General features: G+C 50.3%; 1 protein-coding gene across 7 annotated transcripts in view; it reads right to left on the bottom strand.

Annotated features, from left to right (window-relative positions):
• Positions 1-16,417, bottom strand: part of LNX1 (ligand of numb-protein X 1) — a 176,048-nt gene that overhangs the window by 88,584 nt on the left and 71,047 nt on the right. For 3 of the 7 annotated variants that reach the window (XM_041724501.1, XM_041724500.1, XM_041724506.1), the window contains exon 2: positions 14,363-14,784. In XM_041724501.1, the coding sequence (XP_041580435.1) occupies positions 14,363-14,784 (422 nt within the window). Of the gene's footprint in view, positions 1-5,749; positions 6,293-14,362; positions 14,850-16,417 lie in introns of those variants that run through there. The other 4 variants (XM_041724504.1, XM_041724503.1, XM_041724505.1 and 1 more) reach the window with 2 other exon arrangements.

Raw genomic sequence — 16,417 nt, forward strand, 5'->3', positions numbered from 1 at the left:
CCAGCCGGCCCCAAAGCGAATGTTTTTGCTGCTGGAAGATGATGCAGTTTGTCAGAAGCATGTTTTGCAGTTTGGTGCGAGAACGTTCTGCTAGGGAGGTGGTGGGTGGTTGGAGTCTTTGGACCTGAGACACTCGGTGGGTGTTCTATGTCTCTGAATCCCGGGCCCTACCCTGCACTCTCCAGGGAGGACACACACGAGGCCGCTGCAGGACGCCTGCTGCTCTTGGCAGTTTCTCCAGGAGACCTCATCCGTCCATAACCCTACATGGTTCAAGTTATGAAATCGGAGTCCCTCATCTTAATTTCCCGAGCACAGAACTCCAAGGGGGAATAAACCTTCCCTGCTTGGATCTGCTGTCTCTCCAGGGGTCAGAGCAGTGTTTCTCCCTCCAGATGCTGGCACGAGTGCTGTTCACGGATACGCCACTTACAGACCCGAAATATTTGGCCATAAGCTGAAGTGAGAGCCACTTCCTGAGAAGCCACACAGCTAGGACAGCAGCGCGAGCTTCGGGGACCGGCGACCGTGGTGACCATGCCTCGGCCTGTCTTCCGGATGCCTGTAGCTCTACAGCCACGGGCAGGTCCCTACTCTGCGAAGTGGGCCTCGGGGCCCACCCGGACTTGCACCACGGCCACGAACCCAGCACCCACCAGCACAGGACACGAAAGTGAGAAGTATTTGAGTGCGACAGATGCTGGGAATCGTAAAGGTGGAGGTAAGATGACAAAACTTGTCAGTTTTCTGTAAATGGCTCTTTAGGGTTGGGGGTATGCACACCCTGAAATGCACGCCACCACCCAGCAGGCTCTAAGGGTTTTTCCCAGGCATTCTTGCAAAACAAAATATGTAGAGAAACATTTCAGAAGCCACAGGAGATCCAAGGTCAGAGCAGGGGCCATCTCAGTTACTCCAGCAGGGTGCTGCCCTCTATGACACCCGAGGTGAGGCTGCTTGCACCGTCACCAGCAGGACCAACACCCCCTCCCACCGAAACCAGACCAGGGTCATCTCGATCAGACCTCGCAATATGTGGCAATCGGCCAAGATAGGGGCCAGGCTCACGTCACTCGGGTTAATGGAAGAAGCTGGTGTGCAGAAGTGAGCATCCCTGAAGCCGGGTGTGCAGACGAGCATCCCTCAAGCTGTCCCCAGGACTCACCAGGTAGAGGGGACCATCGGGAAAGCTGCTGAGGATACAGCACAGACCCGGAGAGCCGAGCCCAGGTGAGGTCAAGGCCAGCCGGCCTCTGAGCTGGAGCTAAGAGTCCTCCTGTTGCAGTGCCCGTAAGGCTCACCCGGTGGGCTTACGAATGAAAACGGATGCCCCCTGCCAAATGTTTCCGTTTTAGCAGGTTTTAGGGCCCAAACCCTTTCCTGCATTTAAAGAAACAGACCGAGCCCTCTGTTCTCACGTGAGGGGTCCTCAGAACCTGTGCTGCTCTGAAGACCTCACCTATACGTTGCCTCACGCATAGGGCTGCAAAGGGGCCCAGAAGGACGGGCAGGCTGTGTCCGTGCTCATGCGACAAGACTGAGAGTCTATTTCCTACATTCACTCTGGGGTCTGGGAAGTGCAGAGAGTTTGTGCAGGAGTGGGGGTGAGGGCTCCCAGGGGAAGAGACCATCGCCCTTCACCCTCTCCCAGGCCCTGAGAGCAGTCCTCGGTGCCTCGCCTCTAACCTAGGGCCTGGGCTTCCACACCAAACACTCTGGTTTTAGGCTGCTTCTGTGAATTCACCGTCTTCCAGGTCAAGGCAGTAGGTGACAATGCACATGTTTAAAGGTGGAGCTGCCCAGGGTCATAAACTATTGACTCGGAAGGCCAAATTGGGCAGGCAGAAGCGATCTGCTGGATTGGACAAAGTGGTTTTGTTTTTAAATTGAATTTGAATGCTTTTAGACATTACGCATATATTACATAATAGGTATACATATTATATTATATACATATATACGACGTACATTAAATTATATGTAAAGTCTAAAAGCATTCAGGTTACACACACACTGCAGTTGCTCAGAGGCCTCACCACTCCCTTTTGTCTTACACCTGAATGATTACACCTGAATGATTCACATGCTTAAATAACTCCTGCCTGGTTTGTTTTTGTTATTTTTTTGTTTTGTTTTTTTGTTTTTTGGTTTTTGTTTTTTTTTTGGTTATGTGTCTTTTACTTTATTACGTTAAAAATAAATAAAAAATTACTTTATTTTTTGCTTTAAAAAAAAGAAAGAAAGAAAAGACTATTCCATTCTACAGAATAAATTGACACTCAGGCAAAATTAAGCTGTGAGCAGAGCACGGGGGCCAGTGTAACCCTGGGAAATCCCGCGGGGATCTGAGGAATAAAAACAATACACTAAAATTTTAGTTTGAACATCTGATGCCTGGTGTGAGAATCAGCTCACTTACCTCTGATTTCCACATTCGTGTAGCATGAGCGCCCATAGATAAGGCTTGTTTTGACAACAACCTGACCAATCGGCTGGGGTTTCAGAGCTATATTTTTAAAAAGTGACTCAGTCTGCGTTTGGGTTTGCAACCCCCAGGGCCACACGCTATACCTGACGCTGTTTACTGGATTAGTTCCAATCTTCCAGCTGGGCTCAGAGGGGACAGGATGCAGACAGAGCCTTTGCCTTAGAGACAAGGGAAAGTCCAGGAGCATCTCCGCAGCGGGAAGTGTGGGGACACAGGTCAAGCTCACCCACGGCCAAGATGCCAAAGCTCAGATGAGGGTGGCGGGAGGAAGCACCTGCCAGGGTTCCACCCAGCTCTGCCTTCGAGATCCCAGTGGCCTGTGGTGGGGAGAGAAGCGTCTCTCCATCTCAGGGCCATGCGGCCACCGTGCCATGGCCCTGGTTCCATGAACAGCAAAGGGGCCCAGCAGTCCCATTGAGCGCCCTCCTCAGCTGTTTCCCAAAGCTTTGGTGACACCCACAGCCACCTCGTGACCGCTCTGCAGTGCCATGTGCCCTGCCCCAAATGCTTTCTCTTTCCATCCATGATTTTTGCCTAACCCTTCCCTACTTCAAAGTCCAGCTCAAAGCCCCCACTTCCCTAGAAGCATTTCCTGACCCATTTCATGGCAACGGGCAAACTCCACCTTCTCTCAACATATTCCCTACTCTACTTTTTGTTTTTTTTTTGAAATATTTTATTTATTTATTCATGAGAGACAGAGAGAGAGAGAGAGACAGAGACACAGGCAGAGGGAGAAGCAGGCTCCATGCAGGGAGCCCCATGTGGGACTCGATCCTGGGACTCCAGGATCACGCCCTGGGCCGACAGCAGATGCTCAACTGCTGAGCCACTCAGGAGTCCCCTTACCCTACTTTTATGCCCTGGATCATTGTTACTATTTCTTACGTGTATAAATTTCGTCTTCTCAATTGGGTTGCCAACTCCTTGAGGTCGGTGCCACACCGGATTTCTCACTGCCTAAAGCACTGCCACACTACCTGAAGGGTGTCGTTAATTCACTGATTAGTTCATTATCACAACTGTGGCATCAGGTGACAGCTACACGGAATTCTCTCATAAATCATTCCCAGTGACTGGAAGTTTCCAGAAAGTCCTGGCAAATTAGTCTGGGAATGCCATCCTGGCAATTTTCTGGCATTAGGCTTCCTGGATTGCTTCACATTTTGGAAAGAATGGCCTGCTTGTGTCCACTGACTCAGCAGAATAGTTGCCTTGATTTATGTTACTTGTAGAAAAGAAAACTGATGAGCCAGTGTGAGGAGCCCTCCTCTAATTAGACTATAACGCTGAAAGTAACTTAGTGGAGGGGCTCCTCGGTAGCACCTGCAGTGGGTTGAGCGGTGTATCCCCCAAAAGATGTCCCGCTGGAACTTGTGAATGTGACCTTATTTAGAAAAAGGTGTGATCCAGTGAAAGATCTCAAGAGGAGATCATCCTGGATGATGCACGTGGGCCCTAAATCCAATGACAAGTGTCCTTTTAAAGAGAGGAAAAGACAGAGAATCAGAAAGGACACAAGCGACAGGTCCTATGATGACAAAAGCAGAGATTGGAGCCCTGCAGCCATGAGCCAAGAAATGCCTGGAGCCACCAGGGACTGGAAGAGGCGATACACCCCGACAGCCTTCATGGAGAGTGTGGCCCTTCTGACAATTTGACTCCAAGGCCCTGGCCTCCAGGACTCTGAGAGAGGAGATTTGCGCTGTTTGATCTTACCAAGCATATGGTCACTGCTACAGCAGCCCTAGGAAATGAGGACGGCAACCAACAAGTAGAGCGAGTGGGGGCTTTGGAGCTAGATTTCAGAGACACCATCACGGGAGATGAAGAGAAGAGTTGCCACAATCCCCGGTAGCTCTGGCCATGAATATTTTTCTAGAAAAGCTTCCACCTGCCATATCAGCCTAGAGATGCTCACCATGCAAGCTGACACCTGAGCCTTCTTATCTGAGGAAGGCTGGGACTACATTCCAAAAGAATGGGACCAGCTAATCCGGAAATGCAGGGTCCTCAAAAGGAATGGTCTTCCTCCAAGGGCCTAGGTCAATTGTTCTCTCCTCTATGTATCAAGAATTTATTGGGCATCTACTGTGCTCCACAAATTGACCAGTCGGGCTAATTATCAAAGGGGCCCTGGTTGTCACCACTCATTCGAGGGGGGGGTTACCTCTATCTGGATATGACCCACTGAGCTTCTCAAGTCCGGGCTCCACTGATTCTCATTAGAATCCTTCTCATTTGCCCACCGACTATAATTTACACATAAGCCAGCCCTTGTGATTTTTTTCCCCATCCAAAAGGTTAGTGAGGAGGAATACACTTTCGTAAATGCTCCCCACACCGAGGCGCACACACATCAGCGCTTCTTATCTGTTGGTAAAAGCTGTTCCCATTCCCCTTCTATACTCTTTTCAAGCTACGAACAAAAGGAACGAGACAGTATCGTTTTAGAGTTTGAGTGTGTGAGTCATTTCCTCTTCCAAGATGGACAGAGGTCATGTAGGAAGATGTATTTTTTTTTTTTTTTAGATTTTTTTTTAGAGATTTTTCTTAGTGAAGTCTTGAGGGGTGACATGTCATGACCGCAATTTACTCCCAACCACCTGAATGAAATACAGAAGGCGAAGGTGGCGAAACGGTCATTGTGAGACCCAGGTGATGGGATGTGGGGGCTCCCTGCATGGTTCTTTTCTGCTCACCCATACGTTTAAAAAGGGTCAGCACTCAAACTGCAGCAGACGTATATTTATCACACGGAGGGCGATCTCTCTGCTCTGCGGACGCTCTACGTGTTTTCAGGTACGTAGACCAGTTGTCTCAATAAAGGGAGTTGTCTCCTCCCAGCTAGAAATGCCTGACAGGGGCTGCAGTTCTGTGTCTGCAGTTCTGTGCCTGCAGTTCCTAATTGCTCTTTGGTTCTATTTAGGGAAGGAAGAGAAGACACATCTATTGAGAAAAAGTAGAGTACAGAAAAAGAAGAAAAAGGCAGTGTTGGCACAGAAGCAAGAAGCAAAATGCCTCGCTGGGAAAGCAAGCAGCGCATTAGTGAGATGGTGTTTTTTGTTTTTTTGTTTTTTGTCAAGTCACAGACCCTAGCATGCCGCTTGGGGCTGCTGCAGGGTGCTTTGTCCCAGTGCATCTAGCTCACGTGGAACTGATTCCTCTACACAGACATCCCAGCCAGGGCACTGACTCCGGTTCCACCCCCGACATGCCCAACACACAGACACAGGCAGGCAGCGTTATAGCGGGACTCACAGTTCTGAGTAGAGGAAGTGCAGGTTGCCCACGTTATCAATGTAGTTGGCAGGGCTGAGCCAAGGCAGGACCAGCAGCAGAAGCGCCTTCATTTTCCATCCAGGATGCTGCTTTCTTCCTGGCCACCTTCTCTCTGTCAGCTGCAGGGGCCCAACCCAGCTCAGTTCCCTGAGACGACCCTGGCCATATCCCCACAATCGGTAGCTCGTGAGGCATCGGACTTGGAGTCCTTAGATGGAGCCACGCTGATGCATCACAGGCCTGCCAGAGGATTGTGCCCTCCGCTTCTCAGATGGGGCGACAGAGACCGGAGGGACCCACCATGGTTGGCAAGAGGGCTCAGGCTGAGAGCAAGCAGGCTGATGCCCGGGAGAGGGACCTGCCCCTCCTGCAGGATGCCGACTGGTTCTCAGGAAGCAGCTGGTATGTTGACATCACTGGCTGGGAGCAGATGGGCTGGAAGCTGAGCTGCGTCGGAAGAGGGCACGAGCCTGGCCCATTCAGACCCCGTGGGGTGGGTAAGCAAATCAGCCAAAGCTGTCCCCCCAGTTCGCCAGAGGAAGACAACTGTAAGGAATGAGCATCCTTGGACACAGCCTGGAGATGTGAGCTCCAAGGGAGCCTTCAGGTGGTGCGACAGGGGAGGGTTAAACACAAACCAATGCCGCGTCTCAATGTGTATTTAGAATGTGCCTTTAGGATGTTTTACCGTCCCTGTCCTGACTGCACTGGCAGATGGAAGAGCAGTGACAGCTTCTCTACTGGTTGGGACACTCTGCCCTTTACGTGATGAGGCTGTGTCACTGTCTTGGAGAATAGCAGAGAGCACTGATAGACAGACATGGAGTCCTGTCCGAACGATGCACAGGTTCCTGTTCTGCAAGGAGAGAGGTTTCTCCGTTCCTCTTCCTCCCCTGAGTGGCTGACCTAAGCTCTGGCACCAGTTGTAAGACAGTGGGCATTTCACTTAAGCCCTGAGCCTCAGCCATCTCATCTCTGAAATGGAGCTCTCTTCATGCCCTCCCCTCTGGGTCCTGCCAGTGGCTGGGCCACACCATCGCTTCCAGCTCTAAGATCCGTGACCCTAACCCATGCTGTCAACCTTCACATTAGGACCTCTTTGCAGGCCAAAGCCCTGTGACGTCCCAGAAGCCCCCGGAACTCCTCTCCTTCTATCCCATCTTCAGGAGATTTGGGCCTTCCTTGCAGCTCGAGACCTAGATCTTCACAGAGATGGCTCAGAGTGATAGTTCCAACTAATGGCACCCAAGCGATCCCAGCAAACCAGACTGGCCCGAGCAAAGCCCACGAGGAAGCCCACAGGGTGAGCTGTAGTGAAACAGGAATTTGGCCTCAGAGACGTGCATGTACCTGAGGCTGGGCTGAGAGAGTCTAAGCCCAGTGGAGCCTGAGAATGCACAGGTGTAACTGCTACAATTTTGATCGGCGATAAGCAATCCTGATGTAAAGCACGGCCTGTAGTCACTTATAGTTTGGTTGGGACTCTCCTTTGAATTCCACTCCTCGTAGGCCTGGTATGCAAGGGTGAGTCAGGGCCCGTAAAAGGAAGTAAAATGAAATAGCAGCCAAAAGGAAGTTAAAGGTTGGGTATTTAGCTGCTGGAGTCAAACAGATGACTTTGAACCCTAGCTCGGCCTCATCCGAGCTGGGTGACACGGGGCATATTGTTTGACCTCTCTGAACCACTGGTTCTTTCCATGTGAAAGAAAGACAGTGACAATAGGTCTTAATTATGGCCTTGTCAGGAAAGTGGAAAGGGCTAATGCCTGGAAAGAGCAAAGGGCTCGATGGGTGTCGGCTATTGTTACAGAAATTGTAACAGGGAATTAATAATTACAGTTAATAACCACCCCTGACAGTGACTGACAGTTACTCCGCAGTGACAGCCAATGACAGTGAGAGAGTCCAGCGGGTGGCTCAGCCCCTATCTCCAAGAGGCTTTGCTATTCTCTTCTTTCCTAGCCTCCTGAGCTGTTAGGGACGTGACAGGTTACAGTTGCTTCCTGGTTGTGGAGTTTCACAGGGTCCTGGGACGTGACCCTCCCGAGTGTCCAAGATCTACCATATGGATCAGAGCTCATGAAAATCATGGTGTAGATCCCTGGGTGGCTCAGCGGTTTAGCGCCGCCTTCGGCCCAGGGCATGATCCTGGAGTCCCGGGATCAAGTCCCACATCAGGCTCCCTGCATGGAGCCTGCTTCTCCCTCTGCCTCTCTCTCTCTTTCTCTCTCTCTCTCCCTGTGTGTTTCTCATGAAGAAATAAATAAAATCTTAAAAAAAAAAAAAAAAGAAAAGCATGGTGTAGAATAAAGGCTGAGGGTTTCCTAATGCGCTAGATTGTATTCCGATAATCTTGGACATGTTCAGTTTGCTTCTCCGAGCCTCAGTGACCAAGGAAGGATGTCTGTCCTTGCATACCATTCATTAACGGATATGAACTTGAAATAAAAACAAAAGAATGGTTTTGTTGTTGCTGCTTATGTCGCTACCTGCAAAAACTGCTGGTTGCCTATCTAATACCTGCTCTTCCCTTCTTCCTTTCAGTAGAAGCTTGGTTTACTTGGTGGCGGCAACGCACCTTAGCCTCTCTCACAGATGGGTGGCCATATAATATGAGACTGGTCGGTGAGGCCCAAGCAGAAATTACGGGCTGAAGCATCCCAGAAGGATTTTTAAAGAGAAGTCCTCCGTTTTCACATTGTCGACTTGCTCTTCCTGGGGTCCTTTCTGCCTGCTTATTTCTGCCTGGAATTTGGATGTGATGCTGGAGTTTGAGAGGCCATTTTGGGGCCAGAGGAGGAGAGCTAATCTGCAAAGCAGAAAGAGCCTGGATTCCTGATGGCATCACGATGACAGCATCGTGGACTTCCTACCCCCATACTTTCTGTTGTATAAGAAAAATAAAACTTTTACAAAGTTCAAGCAAGATAACTTGAATTTTCTAATATCTGCCAACAGGTGTAATCCTGATACAATCCCTCGAGGATGGGATCCCACCTCCTAATGCTCATATTCTGTAGCTACCTTGCCAGGTAATTGCCCTAACCTTAAACCTTGCACCCTTTGCCTGACCTAAGTTCTATCTATCCTTAAATGTCATCTCAGATATCAGCCATAACCTCCTGGTTTCTTGTCTCTTTTCACTAACCAGGGAACTCCTTGAAGGCAGGCTCTCTACTGGTTTTGCTCTAAACTGCATCTTTGCCGTAGTGCCTAGAACACAGTAGATGCTCAAGAAATATTTGTGGAAAGAACAAGAATTCAATTTGGTTAAGGAGTCAAGTGTTGGGGCCAACCTTACTTCATCAGAGGCAAATCAGCGACACAAAACAAAAAGGGACTTCAGGACTTCAAGTGGACCAAGAGCCACAGCAGGAGTCATATGGCAGGATAATAAATGTCCAGGAAGAAAGGAAAAAGGTAAGGAAGATTTTGGGCATGAGTGCCCAGGAGGATGTTGTTTCTTTAGCAAACGGCTCAGAGTGTGATAGAGACTCTGGTTCTGGAGAAGGCAAGGCAGGACGACCGCCTCCTTTCATCCGTGCCCAGGAGAGCACAAGGAGCAGTTCTCGACCAGGGGGGAGCCAAGAAAAATTTGGGTTCAGGGTTGGAACGTCACTGGAAAAAGGTATGTCAAAACACAGAGTGAAGACGTTGAGCCTGGCTGACGTGACCGACAAGACCCGTAACCTACCCATCTTTCCACAGGACAATACTCCCGAGACCTGTCCCCTGGCCACTGCACCCTTCCTGCACTACAGACAGTAACTGTCGGGGCTGTGTTGAACTCCCTGCTGAAAGGGGCCACCTGCTAGACAGTAAAGGTCAAGAGAGGTTCCAGGGCAGGTGTCTGGAGAAGAAACTCCCGGGACTCTGGGTGCAAAGTTAATTAAAAAAACAAAACAAAACAAAAATAAAACCAAACCCAAGGAAACCCTCAGTCAGGTGTATCTTGGGCCAGTTATACACATTTTCATGCAAGGCTGTTTACAAAACACCGAACAACCATCTCTTTATTCCTGCTAGTAAATGCTTAAGGGTCAGCTTTATTATCCACCCTGCCCCCCCGCCCCCCCAGTTATGATCTTCCATAAGACAGAAACTGAAGGGCAAAGGGACGCATCCCATGAAACAATTCGATGGGCATGCGTTTTCAACTTCTCCGCTCTTCAAAGTTCATTGCCTCGGAGGCAGAAATCATGGGGTGTATAGATTTTTCTTTCCTTCCGGCCTGGCCTATTGTAGATCCTTGATAAATACACACTCGGATGATGATACCACACAAGGAAGATGTGGGCTTGGGCCTAAGACGACGCCCACTGAGGATCAAGGAAGTAAAGGCTTTCTGGGTCAAGAGGGATCTGGGTCAAGAGGGATGCATCGGCCTGGCCCCTACAGCACCTCTGGGAGGTCTCCTGGCAACGGCCTACGGTTAGGAAACCTGTCCATCCCTCGACTCAACAAGCCTATTACCCTCGTGGGGATTCTCTACAGGAGACCCACACCTAAGAGGACAGAGGTCAGTGGAATCAGCCAGAAGATTCCAAACACGAGCTCACATGCTCAGGCTTACTCTTGCGGGAGAGCCCTCTCATCTGAAGTCAGGAACAGTTGTCCAAGGAGCTGCTGGTTCAGCCAGTCGTGCACAAGCACAATCAGTCCTAGATGTTTTGCTTCAGGATTTACATTCAACGCAGGGTCTGAAGTGGTCAGATAACAACGTTTACAGCGATGTTTACAAATGACATGAGTCCTGGAGCAACCCGGCAGCGTTTGTTTAAAGACGTGATGCCGCCTGCCTGCATCCTTGGCTCAAGTCAACTGTTAGGATTAGCGGGGGCCTACAGACGGGTCATAAACAGAGACCTTGGCTGAGCGGGAAGATATTTCTCCGCCACGTCTTCTTTTCTAGAAGGACAGTGGCAACATTCTACATGTGACCCATCTCTGAAGAGCTTTGTATTCAAGGAACCCCACTGAAATAAGTTCCCATTCTCCAGGTGGAGAAGCCTAAGTCTGGAGCTCCCCCCTGAAGCCCGGGGCTGTTAGGAAGCGAGTGTGTAGATCCACATCGGTCACATGCCAGTCTTCAACCAGAACTGTAGTTAAGTCTCCTTACGAGATCGACCCTGAGCCTGCCTAGTTTCTATCCATGCCAATGCCACAAGCCAAAAAGTATCTTAAAAAAACTCATTACATTTTAAATACTGAAAATGAGATGCAAAATTTACAAACAAAGCTATCTTCTAGGACAGAGGTGTGACGACACTCTGGTACCTGCGGCCACCAAACTGGGGGTCTCCTATAGAAACGTAAGGAAAACACCTGCCTCCTGGCCACCTCTTGGCATCTTCCAGTTAAAGGGACTCCAGAGTAGTAACAACTTGATCTCAATATCCCTTCCTTCTTTTTTTTTTTTTTTTTTTAAAGATTTTATTTATTTTTCCATGAGAGACACAGAGAGAGAGGCAGAGACACAGGCAGAGGGAGAAGTAGGCTCTCCCTGCAGGAACTCGATGTCAGGACCCCGGGATAACACCCTGAGCCAAAGGCAGATGCTCAACCACTGAGCCCCCCAGGCGCCCCTCACTACCCCTTCTGAGGGGAGGAAGAGATGGTCCCTTGGCCCAGTTGCTGGCCCGACACCTAACAGGGCTCCAGAGTCAGGTCCCAGATTAGCTCCAAGTGTCTAGTCCTTGCCAATCAAATGCCCACAGGGCGGGAGGGGAGGGAGTGTATATTAAGCATTTGATGACTAATATACACGATGTATTTTTGGAAACGTTGGTTTCAACCTACTTAGGAAGCTGATGTGTGGGGCAGATCAAGAGCGGGTGTTGAGGCCCCACATCCCTTACGTGGGAGTTTCCCCGTGCACAGGGAGCTGGGATGGGCGCCTGTGAAAAACTCCTGAGGCCTCAGTGTGAAGAGATGATTTCAATTAGTTCCGAGTTCTTTCCTCACTGTTGTTTTTCAATGATGCATATCATTATCAGCTGAGGATTCATCCAGACTTTTCCCTGTGCTTCCTGGAGGTGTGTGGGCCACGGTGCCTGCATGGGGGTAGGGGTGGGCGTGGAGGGGTGAATGACATGCCCACTCCGGACAGCTGAGGGGGCGCCATCTGTCTCCTGGAGACCCCGTAACACCCAATTGCTTCTTCCTGGCCCTTCCCTCGCCCCACTTCTGGTGTGGACCCATCTCTGTGCCATATGCCATCTTATCTCCAGGTTTAGGGATAATCTTGGCCCCACATCAGTTCTTGAGGAGGAGCTGCTATGTTCACGTTGCCTCCACAGACCACCTCCATTTCTCTCCTCTCTCCCCTCTCTTCTCCTCCCCGGCAGGGCTTCTGTGGTGGGCAGAACAACGCCTGCCCCCACAGACAGCCACCTCCGAAGCCCCGGAGCCTGTGAATATGTCACCTCACGTGGCCAAAGGGACTTTGCAGATGTGACTAAATTAGGATCTTCAGATGAGGAAATGGTTGTAGGTTATCCAACTGGGTCCAGTGTAAAAACCAACTGGGTCCTTGGAAGAGGGGGGCAGGGAGGCCAGAGCCACAGAGGGAGATGTGATGATGGAAGCAGAGATGAGACAGAGACAGAGACAAGCATCGAGAGAGAGAGAGACGGAGACAGAGACAGAGACAGAGACAGAGACAGGCAGAGAGAGTGGAAGATGATACTGGCTTTGAAGATGGGGAGTGGGGCCATGAGCCAGGGAAGGCAGGCAGCCTCAGAAGCTAGGCAAGGCAAGGCAAGGAATTCTCTTCTAGAACAAGAGGGAATCAGCCCTCCCTACTTCCTGATGTCAGTCCAGTGCCCCCCCAAGGTGGGCTTGTAGCCCTCAGAATTGTAAGATAACACGTATGCGTGGCTTGAAGCTCTTGAGTTGGCGATCATTTGCCACAGCAGCAACGGGAAACTCATGCAGCTCCCAAACACAAAGGTAGAGGGTACAAATGTCGGGAGTGGGGAATGTGAGGTGTGAAGGGAGCCTTACCAGGGCCTTTCTCCTCCACCACTCCTCACCTCCCTTAGCCAGGGTGGCCCCAACCTTGGCTCCGGCTCTGCACCAGCAGCTGTCAGTATCTGCCTCACTGTGACCTGCCCCAGGCCCACTTCCCTGCAGACAGTGCCTCTCCCCTGTGGGTCAAACGTCCAGCAAAGGTCACCAATAGACTCCCTTAGCCCCTTCTCCTCTGGCCACACTTCCTTCTGGGCAATGAGAAGAGGGGCACCCTCATTTAGGTGCCAACAACGGAGGCTCAGAGGCAACCCACAAACCTGGGTCGGATGCCTTTTACTCAACATCCTTAGGGGAGAAAAGCGAGTTCACTGGCATGAGTAGCTTGGAAAACAAGTGCTAAGCGTTACACCCGGGCCACTGCCCTGGATGCAAACTTCTACACTAGAGAATCTGTGTGTCCTACAAAACAAAGACTCAGATTCACGGCCTAAGGTATGTGACCTTTAGAAAAAAACACCTGCACCTACCTCTCGCCCTTGTCACGAGAGGAACTACGGTAAATACTGGCTCCCACATTTCCTCTTACAAATAATTGTGGTATCATTGTTCACCCTCTCTTAAGCACCTTACATGTTCTAAGAGAGGACCTCACATGAAAGGAGGTCCAGGGCTGCCCCGAGGTCATCCACACAGGAAAGCCCAGGAACATGACAGCGTACGTGGACAATATAAGAGGCAGACGAGTAGAGGGGATGATGCTCTCCACCAGCAGAGGTGGTCACACCATCACTCTGCTGCCAGTGTGTCAAACGCTTAGCAGAAAAACCACTGGCAGGCAGCAGTTTTCTACATTTCTCCACTTAAAACTTAGTTGACTCCCATTTAAAACCTCACATACCCTCAAAGAAGAGTTGGACTTTGTCAATTCCCATACAGAGGAAGTTTTAATAACCGTGGATCAAATTGGGAAACTTCTTTTTTTTTCTAACATGAAAAGATACGCAATGGCCACTAGGAAACCTTTTGGGGGCCAGGAGCGTCAGAAAAAGAGGCTGGTCAGGTCTTTCCAGGATCTCTGACATTTCAGAGTGCCTGCGTATGAAATAGGCCAGTCACGAAAGGACAACTATGCTATGATTTCCCTTCTATTAGGTTCCTAGAGCAGTCCAATTCATAGAGGCAGAAAGCAGCATGGTGGTTACCAGGGCCCAGCCAGGAGGTGATGGGAGTACTGGTATGGTTTCAATTCTGGAAGGTGAAAACAGTTCTGGAAAAGGATGGCGGCGACCACTGCACTGTACTTAGTGTGGCTCTTAAAAATGGTTAAGATGTCAGATTTTATGTTATGTATACTTTACCACAATAAAATAACCCCCCTCCCCTACACCTCTACAGGCCACAACTCTATCACGTGCTGGTTTCTCAGACCGGACCGTAGTTACAATCACCTCGAAGGGTTCCTTGGGGTGAATGCTTTCATCGGCTGCAAGGAAGAAGGCAGAGAAAAGGCGTCTCGTGGAGCACCCGGCCCCGAGGACAGCACTGCCCCTGGGCGCAGGTGAGCCCAGCAGTCCCTGAGAGGACAGGGCTGCTCAGGGCTGGCCCACGAGGAGGCCCTACCTTGTTTGAAAGTGCTGCTCCAGGTCACAGCGCTGCACCACCTCGGCGCAGTACTCCGAGAACGGGCAGGTCACCATCAGCTTGTTGAGGAGCTTGTTGACCAGGATGCTGGACTTCTTGCAATGCTGCAGCACCACAAGCTTGCGGTCCACGGGGCAGAAGTCCTTCTCCACCAGGAAGTTGGTGAGGCACAGGGTGCAGTAGGTGTGTCCACACGGAGTGTCCAGGGGGTCCAGCAGAGCTTGTAGGCAGATGTGGCATATGAGGTCATCGTCCACATCTTCTGTGTAGGCGTAGAAGTGGTTTTCCTCAGGGGAGTGAGCTTGGCCACACACCACACACAGGGGTGCGGGGCTGGGATCAGGGTGACTGGTGGGGTCTGGCTGGCTCATGGTCGACTGGGGAGACGGTCTGGCATGAACCTGTCCCAGGAAAACAAGATGTCCTCAGGAGAAAAATCAAGATCCTCCAGGAGCCATCCAAAGACCTAAAAGAAGGACAAGAGGGCTCATCTTTGTTTTCGGGGGGGGGGGGGGGCTGAAGACTCCACTCACAATGGACTTGAAGACTCTGCCACCAGTGGGCAGGGCCCCGTGCTGTGGTTCAGCAGGCCACTCTGGTGCCCAACATGACCTTGGACAAGGGACCTTGCCTCCTTACGCCTCAGTTTATCATCTGTCCTCGTGGTAATCATGTTTACCTCTAGCAGCCTCATGGTAGGGTGGCGGAAACCATTGGGCACTATCTGGGAAACGCCAAGAGGAACTCAAAGGAAATATGCCCTAAGAAATATAAATTGTTAGTATAATTCAATTAGATTTATAAAATGCTCTGTCGGGGGGCACCCGAGTGGCTCGGTTGGTGAAGCCTCTGCCTTCGGCTCAGGTCATGATCCTGGGGTCCTGGGGAGCCCCCTGCCCAGCTCCCTGCTCAGCTGGTCTTCTGCTGCTCCCCCTGCTTGTGCTCTCTCTCTCTAACTCTCTCTCTCTCTCTCTGTCCGTCAAATAAATAAATAAAATCTTTACAAAATAATAAAATGCTCTGTCATATAAGGACAAGAAGAACAGTTAACACTCCAATGGCTTTCTTTTATTTTTCTTCCCAACTTTCTCTACAACTCCAAAAATATAGGGCAGCAGAGCCTTCAGCTCGACCATCTGGGAAGAAATGAGAGCGGCTGAGTCTGTTGTATTTTTCCTGCACGGAGAGCACATTTTCTTCCCTCTGCACTTGATCCGCTCGGCTGGTCACTTAGTGGTTATGGGGCTCTGGGGCTGCACTGCCTGGGTTCGAATCCCGCCACTGCAATGGGCCAGTGATTTAATCGGTATCTGGAAAAGGAGGGTAACAACAGCCTGCCTCCTAGGGTTGCCATGAGGATGAAATGAGATATGAGACGGAAAGTTCTTCCAGTTGTACCTGGAACACAGGAAGTACTCGGCCAAGGTGAGCCACTATTTTTACATGTATTTGTTGAGTTCATTCTGTCTCCTGTCTTACGCAACTGACCTGGAAACTGAAAGCCATAATTCCTCAAAGGGCTCTTTTTGCTTTTTGATGGCACCCTTTTATTTCATTATACATCTATTTCAACCCAGTAGAGCACTATCACGCCATGTATTTTTTCCCCTGGAATGCGAGTCCAAATAGAGGAAATTCTCACGTTCCTGATTAATACCTAGAAGCTTCTGAGAATCATTCAATACCTATTATTTGAGCACCAACCCTGAGCTAGGTAGTGAGCGAGGCGTGGAGGAGACCTTGAGGAGAGCTCTAGAGGACATGCCCTTGTTCTCCTGGAGGCCCCGTCCTGGGAGGCAGGCATGAGCACCAGCAACTGGAAGCCCACGTGACCAGAGCAAACAAAAGTGTGCACTAGGCTACTCTGGGTCAACGCTCATGAGGATGAAGAATCCCACACCCTCTGTCACCCACCGCCCCCTCGAGGTTCTTTTATTTTGGAAAACAAGCAGACTTGAGGCCTTCCACGAGAACATACAGACGCATGAAGAAGCCAACAGGAAGCCCGCTGCATTTGGAAAGGGCACAGCATTC

Source organism: Vulpes lagopus, chromosome 12 (genome assembly GCF_018345385.1).
Source record: "Vulpes lagopus strain Blue_001 chromosome 12, ASM1834538v1, whole genome shotgun sequence".
Taxonomy (NCBI): Eukaryota; Metazoa; Chordata; class Mammalia; order Carnivora; family Canidae; genus Vulpes; species Vulpes lagopus.